Source organism: Tamandua tetradactyla, chromosome 2, assembly GCF_023851605.1.
Source record: "Tamandua tetradactyla isolate mTamTet1 chromosome 2, mTamTet1.pri, whole genome shotgun sequence".
Classification (NCBI taxonomy): Eukaryota; Metazoa; Chordata; class Mammalia; order Pilosa; family Myrmecophagidae; genus Tamandua; species Tamandua tetradactyla.
The window spans coordinates 82383797-82401360 of record NC_135328.1 but is presented as its reverse complement, the minus strand read 5'-3'; the positions used below and the strand labels follow the sequence as shown (position 1 = coordinate 82401360).

General features: G+C 36.4%; 1 protein-coding gene across 11 annotated transcripts in view; it reads right to left on the bottom strand.

Annotated features, from left to right (window-relative positions):
- Positions 1–5549: 5549 nt before the first annotated feature.
- The window catches only part of TTC39B (tetratricopeptide repeat domain 39B), a 310342-nt gene continuing 298327 nt past the window's right edge, over positions 5550–17564 (bottom strand). For all 11 annotated transcript variants that reach the window (XM_077148141.1, XM_077148146.1, XM_077148148.1 and 8 more), the window contains 2 exons: positions 10930–11046; positions 5550–8567 (listed from right to left, as the gene is read on the bottom strand). In XM_077148141.1, the coding sequence (XP_077004256.1) occupies positions 8480–8567; positions 10930–11046 (205 nt within the window). In that variant the 3' untranslated portion in view covers positions 5550–8479. The remainder of the gene's footprint in view (positions 8568–10929; positions 11047–17564) is intronic.

The window sequence follows — 17564 nt, the reverse complement described above, 5'->3', positions numbered from 1 at the left end:
ACTCACGAGACGAACATCTGATTTGTCACACACATTAGCTTACCCTAATTCATACAAGAAAGGAGGGAAAGAAAGCATCTTATGTTATATTAGCCCTTTGTAGTTCTTCCATACCACCTCCTCTGATTCTTCCAGGAGTTGAATGAAATAGTTAAATTGTCTCCATTTTATAAACGGTTTTGACCAGCTGCAGAGAAATGTGGATGGGGAGGAGGAATCACATGCCAAGTCCAGTTTTAAATACAGATTTTCTGATTCCCAGACTGGCATACTTTTTTCACTGTGCTAAATTGAATGGCAAGGATTCCTCATTAAACTGGATACATTAGCAGCCAATCTAAATCTCTGAACAATTAGATAGATATTAAAAAGATGCAAGAGAAGGCAATCCTCCCTCAGGACAACAATTCTATGCCACTTATCTTTTCATGCCCCAGCCAAGAATATGGCTCAAAGAAGAGTCTTCATAAGTGCCTGTTAAAGTTAAATTAGAAAAAAAAAGTCTTACCAAAAATTAAAAATCCTGGTTTACATCACATAACAGATAGAGAACAGCAAAACAGATGCTGTGTACATCTTCCACACGTACAGCAACCAGAACAAGACTAATTCCATCAGGTATAATTTATTTAAATAATAATTCAACCGCATACTGTAGGTAAACCAGCATTAGCATTAAAATACAGAAGTCTGAGAACATCTGCCAGTTTCAACATGAATCTAATAATACAGAGTATTCTGTAGTACTAAAGAATGAAAAAAACCGTGTTGACTTTCCAGCAGAGATTATTTATTTGCTCTTAAAAATACAATTTCTAAGATGACATCTGTTTTCAAAAATGTCTTAATGTTAAAAATAGACTATAGCTAGGAACTGCTGTCTTCAAGTTGAAACTTTAGATCTCATATCAGCATTAGCTTACAAATCATAGATGATAACATTAACAAAATCAGTAGAAGAGAATACTCATTGGGAACACAGTTTTTATATTAAAAATAGCCAAAGCTCACAGTTTTCTTCTTCCTTCTCAATTTGTACTGTAAAATGCTCTTATCGTTACAATCTACTTTACATTCTGGTATCAGATCCAATTTCTGCTTGATCGGCAGATGGATGTTATTAACACATTTGTCTTCCATACAACTCCTATGTCTTCCATTTCTAAAAATGTTTTTCTCTATAAAACTGTGACTGCTGGGAATGGGAAAATTAGAGGAGACCAAGTCAAAATGCAATGAGAAGAGGAAAAGTGAGATAAAATGCTGACAATTTGTACCAATATTACATTGAATTATAAAGTACATACAGGTAGGTAATTTTGATGATTCAAGAGGAAACTTCACATTGGTTCACAAAACGGTATGGCCTCCAACTTTCTTTTTATTTAATTCAAATAAAAAATTAAAAATACATGTAATAAAAAATTTTCAAAATGCCCATGTCAAGTTTAACATTAGAAGTTTCCAGGTGACCAGATCACGTGACAGGTTTATTCATTTGTTTCTAGGCAAAGTAAAATTTCTGAAGTGAAGCATCTATAAAATAAATTTGTTTTAGAAATAAACTTCAGTAATAAAATAATATTTCTTATTTATTAAATATATATTTTGCCTTTGCATATGATTTAGCGACGCATCAAAAAATTCAAGTTTTCTATGTATATCTACAAATAAATATTTTAAACACTAATATATAAATGAGCCAGTTGTTATTCATTCATATATCTAGATATCAACAGTCTTAAAAGGAAAAAAGGAATATAATTAAAAATAAACCACTAAACCACTTTTATAAATTTTTCCCTAACACAATGTGAGGAAGAAACATATTATTGAGAATTAAGTAATTTTTCTGGGCAGTATATAATCAGTGAAATACATGTGTTCTCCTGCAAATCTTAGTTAAACAGAACCAACAGTACTGTTTTCTTAAGCCATTAAATCTAACCAACAGCCTAAGATATTAAATGTTTACCATAATGTCTCTTTTCATGTAAATTATTTTCTTAAAGAAAAATAAATCATTGCACAGAAAGCAATCATCTATTATGAATAACAAAATCACTTCAGGGAAAGGTAAAATAATTAATGAAAATTGTTTAAACTCATTTACTATACCCACATTTGCTGCCTGGACATTTGCTCCATTAGAGATAAGAATGTTTTTAAATATGTACATGATCTCCAAAGCAGAGAGTGTCATACCTTCAAATTGAATAAGAACTTTCTGCATTTCAAAATAATATAATTCATTTAAAAATGAAATACTAAGTTGTATTCTTTAATATGCTCCTATTATCCAATTTTTCTGGCTATCAGTTCTGTGACACTGAGACCTAAGACCATCTTTCTTCTTTTTTTAAAGTGGTGCCCTACAGATGACCAATAATTAAAACCAATTAACTAGAAAGTATTAAACAGCAATAAACAAAATCTCCCACTGGGATATACCAGCATCCCTTAAACTCATCACTTAAATAATGTATTTTTAAGAACTATGGGATTAATTTAGAAGATATATTGTATAGCAATATTCAGCAACTTTTACTTAAGGAAGATTAGTATTAGAGTACCTTGAGTTTTCTTATTAAATATCACACCTGTAGGAATCTGTAGGCATTCTTTATTAGTTAAATACAGTGAGGCAGCTACTTTGACTTTTCCAAGCAAAGTCATGTTACAGTATCACTGTGTCAAACACAAGTAATTGAATGTTGTAAACAGGAGGGAAATGGGAGTTAGACCTACTCTGAGGCTAAAACCACATACCCCTTCTAGATCATTCAGGCCAAGAACCTGCTCAGCCATCTCAGTCCAGTAAATAGTACCTATATCATTTCTTTCTGTAATTATGAAGTTATAAACAAATGGACTGGACTTCAACAGCCACTCCTTAAGAAGAAACTCTAACCATCGAGATCACATGGCATGTGCTCAACACAAAAGATATTTTTCCTCATGATAAATTTGATGTGTCCTTGGCATTACATTTCAAGTTCAACATTCTAAAGCAACTAAATCTAACAGCAAATGCATAAAAGACAAAACTACCAACAATGGGAAGCAGAAAGTTTGCTCAATGAGCAATTTAAAACTTAAAGTAAAAAAATATGTAAATAATTGGATACTCTGGAGTGGATCCTACACTCCTACTGAAAGAACAATAGAAAATTTTGTCTAGTATTGTAAGCTGTTTTCTATCTACCTATCCATTTATAGTTAGATGTATCTGGTCAAAAATTGTCTAAAGAGAGTAAAAACATATCAATTACATTTATGCACATTACTTAGGTATCATACACATCCAAAAATAGTAAGAAGAGATAGCAAAATGCATAAAATAAATAACTTTAAATAAACCATCTGTCAAATTTTCTCTAAGTAGGTAACTCATGTCTAAAAACCTTTAAATAGTAATATTAGGCTCAGTTGAAAAATTCGATGTTGAAGTGTTGATAATATTAAAGGACTGAAAATGTTTCACTAAATTTTTCAGAATAATATTGTCTTGGAAAATATTTTAATTGTGAAATCTACTAAGATCCAAAAGATAAGAGTCACTTTCACTACAATTCCAATATTTTGTGCTGAAGTTGGCTTTAATGTTTCATTGTGGTATAGCTGAAAAGTCTGTAAAATGATACTAAAACAGCAATCTTAAGAATAAGCCTAGTCAAGCATATAAGGAGTTCTAATAATGTGCAAAGGTCCCTATGGCTTGAGAATCTGTAGAAGAATGAATAAACATGATGAAAGGAGGGTTTAAGGATGCTTAAACAGAAATTACAAATTTAGGTGTATATATGCAGCACTACTGACAATGCAACAATGGTGATTATAGGTGAACATAGAAGACAACAAGTAAAAGTCAGAATTCCAGGAAACATGGTATTGTATGAGTGAATGTTCCCTTGACAGCATTGTTTCAATAATGCAGGACTGGAGGAAAAAACAACTCTGCTTCTAGGCTGGAGAGGAGGAGATAATTTCCAGGATCCCTTCCAGGCCCGATGAATCATCATACCTTAGAGCATCAATACAACCACTGGAGACTTACCTCAACTCAATTTTTACTAAACAGATTTGAATTTAAGACTTATAAATATGGAGAGTAGAACTAGGAAAAAAATCAACAGAGTAATTTCATAAATTTTTTTCAATCGGTCGGTTATATATTGAATTGTGTCCCGCAAAAAGACATGTTCAAATCCTAACCCCTGGTCCTGTGAATGTGAACTTATATGTAAAATAGGATCTTTGAAGATGTTGTTAGTTAAGATGAGGCCAAACTAGATAAGGGTAGACCCTGACCCAATACGACTGGTGACCATACAAGGGGAGGAAATCTGAATATAGACAGTAAGAGAGAGACAGGAAGAAATGGCCATGTGATGACAGGAGAAGTTGGGCTGTGCTGCCACAAACCAGGGAATGCCACGGATTGCCAGTCAGCCCCCAAGAGCCAGGCAAGAGACGTGGAATGGATTCTCCCCTTCAAGAGGGACCATGATGCCAATAACTTGATCTCAGACTTCTAGTCTCCAGGACCATGAGATCACAATTTTCTGTTGTTTAAACCAACAAGTCTATGGTATTTGTACAGCTGCTCTGGCAAACTAAGACAGTCACAGAGACCTTTTTATTTTAATTTTCAAGGGAAGAAAACCTTCTGAATCTTATTTGCAAAAATCAATACACTCACTTTAAAGGAATGGATGAAAAGGAGAATCACAATGAATATGAATAGCAAGGACTGCTGGTGCTTCTCACAATACAACTACCCCTGAAAGAAGCTTTAACAGAGGAGGCGTTCACTTTTAAGTTGAAAGAGGGGAGCTTTATTCTTCTTACACAGCTAACTTATATGAAGCTTGAACGTTCAACTAGTGTCAGCATCCAGGCCTGGGTGGACGGACAGTTGCACCACACCTTGCTAAACTCATACCTTTGCAAAAGAACTGGTTACACTGTGAAATGCTGATGAATTTGCTCCAGTGATTAAAAATCTCTCCTGAAGCTGGTTAACCTGGAATTCACCTCCCTATTGTTTCTGGTCTCATCTCTGCCTTCTTTTCTATGTACCTTGGAACCTTTTTTATCCAGAAGAAACATAGAAAAACTGCCAAATATACACCCATAGAAGAGCTGATGCAGTTAATCTTCCATTAACTGTCAAGCTGAAATCATACTTTACTCGTTAATAGTCCAACAAAGCAAAACCTCTACTTGAATACTAAATTTAAAGAGCACCAGTCAGAACTCTGCCTGTGCATTAAAACCAAACCAAACCAAACAAAAAGGCAGTTATACTGGAACTATGCAAACTGCACAAACTACTGACACATTGGCAGCCCAACCACCATCACATATGCCCCTCAAAAGATCAGACAAAACACTGTCACTTCAGTACTCATTCTTCACAGAACACCCTAAATCACAAAATAACTCAAAACAAAAAAGAAGTATTAGCTAATGTCACAAGAAACTAGTATCATCACAATGTATTGAACATGGCAGGCAATGTTCAATACATATACCATTGTATTGGATAAATATATATACCATTAACGACATTACAAAAGTTTAAAAATCTATTGGGTTGGTCAGGCCATGGGGCTCAGCAGGCAGAGTTCTCACCTGCCATGCTGGAGACCAGGGTTCGATTCCCAATGCCTGCCTATGCAAAAAAAAAACAAAACAACTGGATTACACCAATGTTTGAAGCAGCATTATTCGAAATTGCCAAAAGGTGGAAGCAATCCAAATGTCCAACAGCAGATAAACAGGTAAATAAAATCTGGTATACACATACAATGGAATATATTCAGCCATGAAAAGGAATCAAGTTCTAATAATGCTACAACATGGATGAATCTTGAAGACATTATGTTGAGTGAAATAAACCAGACACAAATAGACAAATATTGTATGATTTCACTTCTATGAAATTCTTAGAATAAATAAACAGAGACAGAAACTAGAAGATAAGTTACCAGGGGCTGAAGGAGGAAAGAAGAGGAATGGGGAGTTATTGCCTAATGGGTACAGAGTTTTTGCTTGGAGTGATGAAAAATTGTGTGTAATAGATGGTAGTGATGGTAGCAAAATATTGTGAATGCAATAAACATCATTGAAATGTACACATGAGAATGGTCAACATCAGAAATTCTGCATATATGTTACCACTATAAAAATTAAAAAAAAAAAAACCCCTACAGGATAAATTATCCATATTGCTAGGTAAACATAAAAAAAATGAGGTAATCAAAACAAAATAAGAAAAAATAAAGGAAAATTAATAAAACAGTTATTAATTTCTTTTATATATGTTTGGTCATGCAGAATTGAAATAAAAACTACTATTAGTTTAAAAGTTTTCAATTTATGCCAGAAAGAGAATTTTTTACTGTTCTTCTGCTCTGAATTGTAACTTCACACATACAAAATGGGGGTAAATGCTTTCAAAACAATGCTACCAAAGTTCTTCTAAGGGATTTGTAAACTTTTTTCAAAGTTATTTACAAAATAACTATTGAACATATTTTCCACATTGTCATATCAGCTGATTTTATTTCTTTTGTCCAAAAGTAGAGTTATATTATTCATATTAACTGCACATATTGTTATCTACCAGCATACCCTGTGGAAGGGTGGTTCTCTGACTCGAATTGTATTAATTATCTTCTGTTGGAAATACATTCACAGTATTAGTCAAGAATCAGGACAGGGAAGAAAACTAGACCACACACCTACTGCACACAGGACAACGTAGCAAGGAATAGCAAGGCACAAATTCATTAACAGGGCTATTGCCAGGATCAATCACATGAATAAATTTAAAGGTGTTTGACTTTCCAGCTTACTTCATTTTATAATAGGGCCCCCATAATCAGCCAGTATTTTTGTAATCACTGCATAAAAACCATAACTATTACAAAAACTCAAACTTGTTCAGTGCCTCACAGTTTACAAAGAGCTATATCATATGCATTATCTAACTAAAACCTCATAAGCACCAAGTACTATTGCTATCTCCACTGTACATATGAGGAAACTGACCCCCAGAGAGGGGTAAGCAACTTGCTCCATGTCAAGGAACTGTTAACCAACAGAGATGGGGCTCCTGACTCCCAGTCCCGGGATCTTTCTGTTAAATTGCAGAGGCTTCCATGGCAAGTTATTCTTCTTCACAATAGAAACAGGACAAAACCCTAATTCACCGATCCACTCATCATTTTACCTTGTTCTGGATGCAACTTGGTCCTCAGCGATCATGCGTACAAATGGAGGCGGGGAACAAAACAGTGATGATTGTACAATAAAAGAGGGAATGATTTGTGATTGAGCATTTGAACATTGTTGAAAATACATACTAATACACAACTCAGTTATAAAACAGAAAACTTGAAAGTCACCTGCTCTATTTTCCATTCACAGATGGTAAAAATGTGGTGATGCTCACTGAGCAGGAGACTCAGGTAAGGTCCCCCAGCCAAGCAGTTAGGCCAGGACCCCACAATACTGGGCACTCCTCCCTACCATCCCAAGATTGCATTCCCCAATTAAAGGTCTAAGAACAGTCCAAACACCTACAGGACTGTCATAGGTCTAGAGAGGTTTAAAAGTTCGATCTTACACATCAGAGTATCATAAGTGTAAAATTATTGATATTTTACATACTATTTAAAGTGGCCAGAATTTTACTTTGCTCCTATAGGAAAAATAATCAACTCATATTTTCAGACTCTCATGGAGTTTTTTCCCCTAAGATACACAGGTTTTCAAAACTGTGTTAATATAATACACTTAATACATTCAAAAAGATAGACTCTCAAAAATATCTCAGTACCTTTTCACCAATATGAAGAAAGAATTTTAAAAATAACATAATATATCTTTTCTAGAAACAGGAACTTTTCAACCTATTAAGTAGCTGCAACATTATCCTGTCCCTGTTCATACCCTCCGCTGGCTTTTTCAGAAGTCTCCAGAAGGTCATTGTTAAGGTATCTTTGAATTTAGATGTTTTTTATTTCCACTCTGGGAATTTAAATACTAGGCAACGAAATATCTCTGAAACTTAACTGACCAACGAATCTAAAAATGGCTCAATATGTAAGCCATTTGCTACTGAAACATTTCTACATTAAAAAAATAAATACTCTAATTAGACTTTATATTATACCTCTGAGTCTTTTAAAAGACTTCTTCACTCCCCAATTCAAGTTTAATATGAAAATTTTGGGGGGGAGACAAAATATAAGAATTTTCTAGATATTATTGAACATTGTTCCATAGGGAGTAAAAAACAAAAAAAAATTTTGTAGACCAACAGTAAGCCACACAGATAAGAGAAAATATTGACAATAAAATTAGTTTCTTGTCTTTTGTTTACAATCATTCTTCCACTTTAATACAAGGTCTACTCTGTAGCAGATGGCAATGCTAATTGAGGGAAAACCCCATTCTGAAGTCCTCATCAATCTGAAGGATTTTTCCAGAGGTGAAGAGCTGCTTGAATTCTGAAGTGTAGTCTGGACTCCATGGAATAATCTTTGTAGTTGTTTCTGAAGACAATAATAAGATTGTAAAGTCAAAATTCCTTTGCAAAACAAGGCACAACCACCCTTCTCTTCCTCTCTCTAATCTCTTATTTCTTCTTTCTTTCAAACCTTAATATGCGTGACAGTGCACCTTGCTGAAATGCAGATTTTGGTTGGGGGATTGGGGGTAGGGTTGGGGGAAAGGCAGGGATAATATTCTGAATTGCTAAAAGCATTCCGGTGATGATGAACCGAATGTTCTACTCAACCAATAAGCCACTCACAAAATCTGCAAGAAGGTTATGAGGAAGATACAGCAAATTTTGTCAAGTATTCTTAAATAGTTTTACTTCCTTTTATAAATTGGAAATATCTGAAACAGCCTCCTGCAAGCATAGAAGCAAGGTGAACATGATCAATCACTCAAAAAAAACTCTTGAAGCTCTCATGAAACAACAACTGAAACAAATACATCAGAATTACTTACTCTTGTTGTCATACGAAAATAGCAAAGCTTTGGCCAATAAATACCGTGCAACAATGTCAGAAGGGGCCACAGAAAATCATAGATAATTTAACACGTGACTCAAACCATTCATATTCATATCCCTTTGCTAGAATTGTTAAGACATAGCAAACTGGAATGGCAGGCATGGCACCTGCTTCCACACACCTCCTTGGCCCACAACAGAACTTCATTCTTTGCAGTGGCGCTCACTTCTATGGTTCTCCACTTTATACAGGTCTCAGTGCTACTTAATGGTAACCTTGGTAAGGGTTATGAAGGTGTATTATTCAAAAACCAAAATTAGCATCTTACTAGAGTTTTTCAAAGGATGTAATTAAGTATTTTCTTCAATGTCTGTCTACCCATTTCAGCAATTTTGCAAAGCTGCCACTGAGGCTAACTAGAACAGGGACCTGAGACGGGGGAGAAGAAACAGTGAAGAAGCCCTAGAGAAAGGGTGGTTAATCAAGGTCAGGAGGGCCTGTCCTGCACAGACAACCTGCCTGGGGCTACCCACCTACGCAAATAACAGGTGGCAGCCCACTCACCCACATGCACTATCTACTACCAGGCACCACCCTGGAGAGAAGAGAGGGTAGGAGAAGAAGCCCTGAACATGGAGGGGGAGGGGAGAGTAAGGGCAGGTAAGCAATAAACAGCACCCCACCTGAGCGTGTCATCTGTGATCAAACAACTACAAAGGAGGGCTAAGGGGAGGGTATTAAAAGTCAATAAAAATTTAAAAAGGAACAAAAACCTATAAAAGAAAATTCCTCCACAGTACCAGGGGCTCTCACCTCTCATTTTTCACAAGTTTGCCTGCATGTCTTCTCACATGCGTTACTTAATAAACTCTCTAGCTGCTTACTCTATCTGTGCTGTGCCCTTGAATTATTTCTTGCAGCATGACCAAGAACCCAGGAATCCAATTCAGCAACACTACTGCAGAAAGGAACCTGGAGACAATTTAGAGTCTTCAAATTAAGAGGAAGCATGTTTACCTTTGCATTATAGGTACCGTCTTGAGTTTAGTGGTAGCTTTTGGCTGCTGCCTGTCTTGCCTTTTAGTAGGAAATTACTTGTCTTTTATTTCCATCATTATAAATGTGGCTTATTGTGAATTACTTAAGTAACATTAAATATGTCCAAATAATGTATATTTGGAAAACAGTATCTACAGTTTATAATTTTCTGACACCTAGATTTGTATTGGAACATTTGTCCCACCTGAGTAAGCCATGATCAAAAATCTGAGAACCACTGTCTAACAGAAATAATAAAGAACTCTGAAACTGACCACAATAGATGGAGAGAACAGAGTCAGAGAAAGGTGCAAAGATAAAGTCAGTGGCTTTCCAAGGAAATGATACATGGGGTTGAGAGACCAGGGGCAGGTAAACTACGAATTGAAGGCCAAATCCCTCCACTCATTTGTTTACTCATTGTCGTCTATGGCTTACTTTACAATGGCAGAATTGAGTAGTTGCAACAGAGACTATACTGTAAAGCCTCAAATACCTACTACCTGGCCCTTTACAGAAAAAAAAATTGCCAACCCTTTTTACAGAAAAGAAAGGTTAGAAATCTCTCAAAAGGAATGTCCACAACTACCGTATCTGTAAATAATCAGAGGACCAAGGATTAAGAGGGTTGAAAACAGCAAAATTATAACAAAACTATGAGCATAATAAACAAAGCATAAGTTAGCATAAGGAATAGTTACTAATTTTACGTTACTTAGTAATTCATAAATGTCTTATGTTACTGCTGCTGTCCTTACACTGATACTGACATTCATACTTGTAGTACCTTCAAGGTTGCGCTTGTATAAACTTTCTGAATCCAAGTAATCAAGAAAAAGCTGCTATCACCACTTACCTTGCAGTCTCTAGGGCCTTTATAGCCTTGTCGATCTCTCCTTGGCTTTTGTACAAAAACGCCAACTCAAACAGTGTGAATGGCACTAGGTAGTGATCATACTTCAGAAGCTTTTCACTAAAAGAGCATATGAAAAGTAACTAAGTTTAAACAGAACAAGAAAAGTATCATCCTACCATTTTTTTTTATTCCTCAGAAAATAAGTACACTAGTAATAAGCCTATTATAAGGGAAAATCCAAATTTTAAGGAAAAATTGTCATTATACAGTTAAGACACCTTAGAAATACGGCAATCAAATAGTACACTTAAATTAATCTTTTATTTTATTCCTTAAATCCTGCCCTGGTAATTTATGACTCCCCTTTAGAAAGATGACTTTAAGGATTAACTCTGGAAACAGCAAATGTGATACATTTATATGATGGAATATGGTGTGGCTACAAAAAGGATTTTGAGAGGGACGCAAAAAACTGAATAAACCTTTGGCACAATGTGTTGTACAAAATAAGGCAGAAACAAAAGAACAAATATGTTAAGGTATCTTTCAGCAAAATACTCTTAAGAGAACTGGAGCCTAGAATGCAAGCACTTATAGCAGTCACATTTAGTCTAAAGCTGTAAATGTATATCTGGATGCTGTGATGCTAAGCTATATGTGTGTCAGCTCGTATTTCCCTGGGACTCTGAGTAACTCTGTGACGCCTAGGACCCAGAGATGGAGTGCTACAGCCCTGAAGGCTAGCATAGCTTTATGCAATAACAGTTAAAGTAACTAAAGCGGAGAGCGGGCCTCCATTAGAGTTAAAATGAAGCCAACCTTGCTGGGTCTAAGGTAAATCAGAATACAGGGTATGTACTCTAGACCTTCACCTACTGTGTGGGACCAAAGGGAAGGAGGTTTATTAGGTTTAGAACCTAGATTTTCTGTAACAAGTAATCTAAATCAACCTGTCTGGATAGCTTTTTTGAACAACCCAGACTCCTTGCTGACTCAAGGAGTCTCAAAACTCTTGTTGACTCTTGAGAACATCTAGAGCTCAAACTGAGACTCGATAAAGGTTTCATGCACTACAAGTTTGCTTTCCTGGAACCTATAATTCTCAGAGGGTTTACATCCCCCTATCTTTTAGTGTCAACACCCCTTCTCAACATGAAAAAGTCAGAATGGGCATTGTCCAAAGATCCTTACAGATTGGGAGAAGGATAAAAGGAGGTATAACATAGAGAATAGGATTTGGCAAATAAGTATGACAGCTGAATCACTATTTAATATTTCTTCTAGCTTCTAGTGTTTAGGAACAGCTAGAAGGAAAAATCTGAGATGGTGGAATAGTAGCCTATGACACACTCTGGGATCTGTTTTGTAACTACGTGTTGAAATATGCTTTGAAAATTATTGCCATTTTCTTTCTTTGCTTTGTATATATGTGATATTTTACAATAAAAAAAACTTTAAGAAAAAAAAAATAGTGCTAGAACAACTGGAAAGCTATTTGGGAAAAGACAAAATTGGATCCTTATCTTAAAGCATATATCACGATAAAACTCCAAATGATTAGAGAGCTGAGTAGAAAAAAAAGAGATTATACTTCAAGAAGAAAACATGAATGAATGCTTTTATAATCTGAAGTAAGGGAGAGCCTTTTGTAACTATGCCTCAAGAAACAGAAACAATAAAGGAAAAGATTGATATAGTCTATACCTAAGAAAGAAAAGGCTTTGCTGGACTTAAAAAAAAAAAAAACTATATGCAAAGTCAAAAGCCATATTAAAAACTAGGTGAAAACATTTGTAATTTACATCAAGCAAAGGCTAGTCTCCTTAACATACCCAAAGCTCTTACAAATTAAGACAACAAAAGACTAAAAATCTGGTAATAGAAAAATAGGCAAAACACATGGACAGTTCATAGTAAAAAAAATGTAAATGACCTCTAAAATTTGAAAAGATGCTCAACATTACCCTTCTGAAGAAAAGTGCAAATGAAAGCACTGAGATAGCATTTCCCACCTATCACTTAGATTACACACTTGGTTGGGGAATATGTTGCTGGTAGAACCTGAAAGGAGGGAATTTAGCAATATCTACCTTGTAGGAATTTACCTAGGAGATACTCTTCCACAAATATGAAATAAATCATGCACAAGATTATTCATCACAGTATCATTTCTAAGAGCAAAAGACTGAAAAACAAATGATTAGAAACAAATTGAAGTCAGTGTGGCAAAATGCCAATGAGAGTTCAATCTAGGTGGTAAGTGTATGGCTGGTCATTTAATTTTCTGTTTGTTTGTAATTTATCATAATAAGCTAAAAAAAAAAAAAAAAAGAAAAGCAAAAACAGGGTAGATGGAAAATAAATAAAAATATACTAGCATATATAATATATTTACCAGTTTAAGTTTCAGAGATAGTCAGATGGGATGGGGAAAAATTGCTATACACTAATTATAAGAGATATACCTAAAAACCTCAACAACTCAAAAAGACTGAAAATCAAAGGATGGACAAAGATATACCAGACAAACTCTAATGAAAGAAGGTGGGTATTATAGTAACTACATTAATTTCCAACGAAATTATATATTACTGGAGATTCATAAGGAAGTGAATCTCCTTAAGTGAGATAAATTCCTTTTTTGCCAAGTTAACATTATTTGACTACTTCTTTCCACACTTAAAAAAAAATATTATGTTAAGATGCAATTCTTTCCAATAAAGTTGAATTATTTAAAGCAATGCCATGAAAACACAAGTGGCAAACATAGCTAGTTACCATACTTTCCCCAAATAAACTCACTTCAAATTTCTAATTCTAATAATACCTTTTGAAGACTGAAGTATCTAATATTTATGCCTAAGTTTCAAGAAAGTGCTTTTTATTGAGAACAAAGAAACAGTCCCTCTTTGTACAGGGACTGAAATGACATAGACCCAAATCCAATGCTTCTCAACACTGAGTTATTTGCATTAGAAGACAGGACCATTTTCCATTGTGCGATATTATCCTATGCACTGCAGGATGTTGAGCATCTCTGACCCCTACCCAGCGCGGGACAGTATGCTCCCTCTTTCCCGTCACTGTGACAGTCAGTGCTCTCATCACATCCCTGTGGAAAGCACGACCACCCCCAGTGCAGAACACTCTAAGGGGCTTCTAAACTGGAGCCAACTTAACCTTTTATTTATTTTCAAAATGAAAAGGAAGAAGGGAAATTAGATCATTTTAACTTTTCCAAAGTCATTCCAAACTGCTCTTACTAGATTATATTTATGTTTACACATATATATTTATTACATTACATATACATTCCATTTATATACCTATTACATTTAGATAATTTTTTAAAAAAGAAAAAGGCATCACTGCCCCCACAAAGTGGGGAACACTGGAAATCTCCAGCTAATTACTAAATGTTCTTTCTTTCTACAATATTTGCAGTTGTGGAAAGTAGCTCTTTGAATGGGGGCTAACTATGTAAACTTTTTTCTAAGATATTCCCTTTCATATTTCACACTTTCCTTCGCTTCCAAACCACTCCTTGCTATTGCTTGGTAACAATGACCACTATAAATTTCTCCTTGTGAATAAAGTAAATTTGTTGAGTTCTTTTAATATGGTAGCCCCTCCATTTGAAAATAATTATGTATCAGTAAGTATTCTCTTCTATAGACTAATCAGTCTCAAATATTCAAGCACTCGAGTTTTTTAGTACACTTTCCCTCCCATTCTCTAAATTTCTCCCATTTTACTATTTTTTTCCCAAAGAGTGAGGAAATGAGTAGAAATGAGGCATAGGGGGTGAGATGAGCCCTGCATATCCATGTTATCTCCACAGTATTTCACAGTTTTAGGTTATTAATATTGGGATATGATTGCTTATTGGTGGGGGTCTGTGCTGGTTTGAAAAGATTTATGTATCCTAGAAAAGCCATGTTTTAATCCTAATCCCATTTTTTAAAGGCAGCCTTTTCTTCTAATCCCTATTCAGTACTGTATGTTTGAAACTGTAATTAGATCATCTCCCTGGAGATGTGACTCAATCAGGAGTGGTTGTTAAACTGGATTAGGTGGAGACATGTCTCCCCACAATTCGGGTGAGTCTTTGAATAGTTTACTGGAATCCTATAAAAGATGAAACATTTTGGAGAATGGGGGAGATTCTGAGAGAACAGAGAATGACATAACCATGAGAAGCAGAGAGACCACCAGCCAGTGACCTTTGGAGATGAAGGAAAATGCCTCCCAAGGAGCTTCATGAAACAGGAAGCCAGGAGAGAAAGCTAGCTGATGACCCTGTATCTGCCATGTGCCTTTACAGATGAGAGAGAAACCCTGACTGTGTTCGCCATGTGCCTTCTCCCTTGAGAGAGAAACTCTGAACTTCATCGGCCTTCTTGAACCAAGGTATCTTTCCCTGGATGACTCAGATTGGACATTTCTATAGACTTGTTTTACTTGGGACATTTTCTCGGCCTTAGAACTGTAAACTAGCAACTTATTAAATTTTCCTTTTTAAAAGCCATTCCATTTCTGGTATATTGTATTCCGGCAGCTAGCAAACTAGAATAGGAATTTTCAGTAGCAAAAGGAAAAAGAATAATGAACTAAAAAAATAGGATCTAGATACTAGATGTTAAAACTATGTAAGATTATCACATTGATCCATGTTCTCGGCATATAGTAGAAATCTAATACATGTTTGTCAAATTAAAACAAAAAGGAGAAGAGGAAAAAGTGGTCCCAAGAGCAGAAGAGCACTATAATGAAATTAAAAGTTCAGATATCAAAGATCAGTCCACTTCCACTCAGGACATAGAAGGCTGCAAAGAATGTTACTCCCATCATAACAATGAGAACCAGCTGATAATATACACAATCACAATTATTTTAAAGCCATCAGAAAGTGCCAAAGAGTTAGATCACACAAACTCTGTGTTTTTCCTACTTGCCCAGTAAGTGGTGCTTGTCTACCTGTGGGTCCCACTAGCACAAGGTGATGCAGTACCTTTAACTTCAGTGGACTCTCCCTGCTGGGGGCGTGGTGAGACAGAGGAGAGGTTGTAGGCTGGTTTTAATCGCTTCACTTTTCCAGACCCTGGTGTCTGAATTCCTTGAGGGAGGGATTCCACCTGAGCTGGGCCCCACCCCTCTTCAGGGGAAGGCACTGGCTCCAAACTAGCCCTCAAACAAGCTTAATTCTGCCAATGCCTGGGGCAGTTGGAGCCCAAGAAGCCTTGGGCTGCATCCAAAGAGTAGTCAAGCAGGACCCCAGTTCCTCAGGTTTGCCAATCAAGAGCTTAAGTTGGTACGTTACTCTGTGTATCTCCAGGTCCTATGTGCCCCCCACCCCCCACCCTTTCCTTCAGGGCCCAGACCTTCTTAAATCCAGAAAGACCTTTTTTTTTCCTTCTTTTTTTCCATCAGCCCTGCCCCCTCTGTGCCGGGGCAAAAACCAGCGACTTTTGCTTTTTGAGGTTCAGCTCATCTGAATTTTTAGCTCATCTAAAAATAGAAGGCCTATTTTTAGTAGTCAGAATTTGTTAATTAATTCCACAACTGGAGCTTGGTAGAGGCTCAGCTCCTGCTGCTGGCAAAGTCCCTTTCCTTCCCTTCTGAGAAGCAGCCTGTGGGGGAGGGGTGCCGGCCACCACAGCTTGGAGGACTCATGGTTCTGAGTGGGATCGCAGCTGGTCCAGACTGGGGTACACTGCATGTCCCATCACTGAGGTGGCCCCAGCAGTTGTTCTGTACTGTCCCTGGCTATTTACTAGCTGCTCTGGAGGACGAACTAAATCCCACGCCTCACTGAGCTGCCACCTTGGCCCCCATTCAGGTATGCATACTTTTGAGACTGGAACAGAAGAACCTGGAGAAGTCCAACCACATTCTAGACTGTGCACGAGTACAAGGCAATTGTCAGATGCCACAGGGACAGGCAGAAACCCATCTGTGTCCCAGGCCCTTCTCTGAATGAGATAAAAAGTCATCTGCCACTAGAGGCGGGGAATAGGAAACTTGTCTGCCTCAGATCTTGCACTGACAATAGGCAAAAGCCATTTGGTGCTGGAGAAGGGCAGGAAACCCATGCACAACCAAAATTCTCCGTAAATTTTGGTTGAGATGGTTTTCCTCTGGGGGGAAAACAGGGGTCCACTTATACTCTAGACATTAAAATTCCAATGGAAATGACAGAAGTAAAAATCATTATCAGAGATGAAGATGTAAAAAGAGTCTTTACACAGGGACCAGAAAGCAGAATTCAAGTTTTTATCTAGCTAAAATATAAAACTCCACTCTAACTGAAGGATGTTAATCTCTCTAAGAAAGGTAGAGCTCCAGTATTCTCACAATACTGCCACATTCTCTGCTACTGAAGTAAATTTGATGTGAACACTCTAAGTGTATGGGAGTTAGCAAAGAGAAATGTAAGCTATTCTTTAAATCAAAGTATCATCTAAAACAATTATGTGAACTCAGTCACAAAAGCTTCAAAATCTTTGGTAATTATATTTCCCAACTCAGTGCTAAGGAACTCTTCTGGATCAAAGCCAAAATGCTGCATGAGTAAGTACAGGTACTGGTATACATTTTACCCAGCTTAGGGCCACTTCTCTAGAATCCTAAAAGTG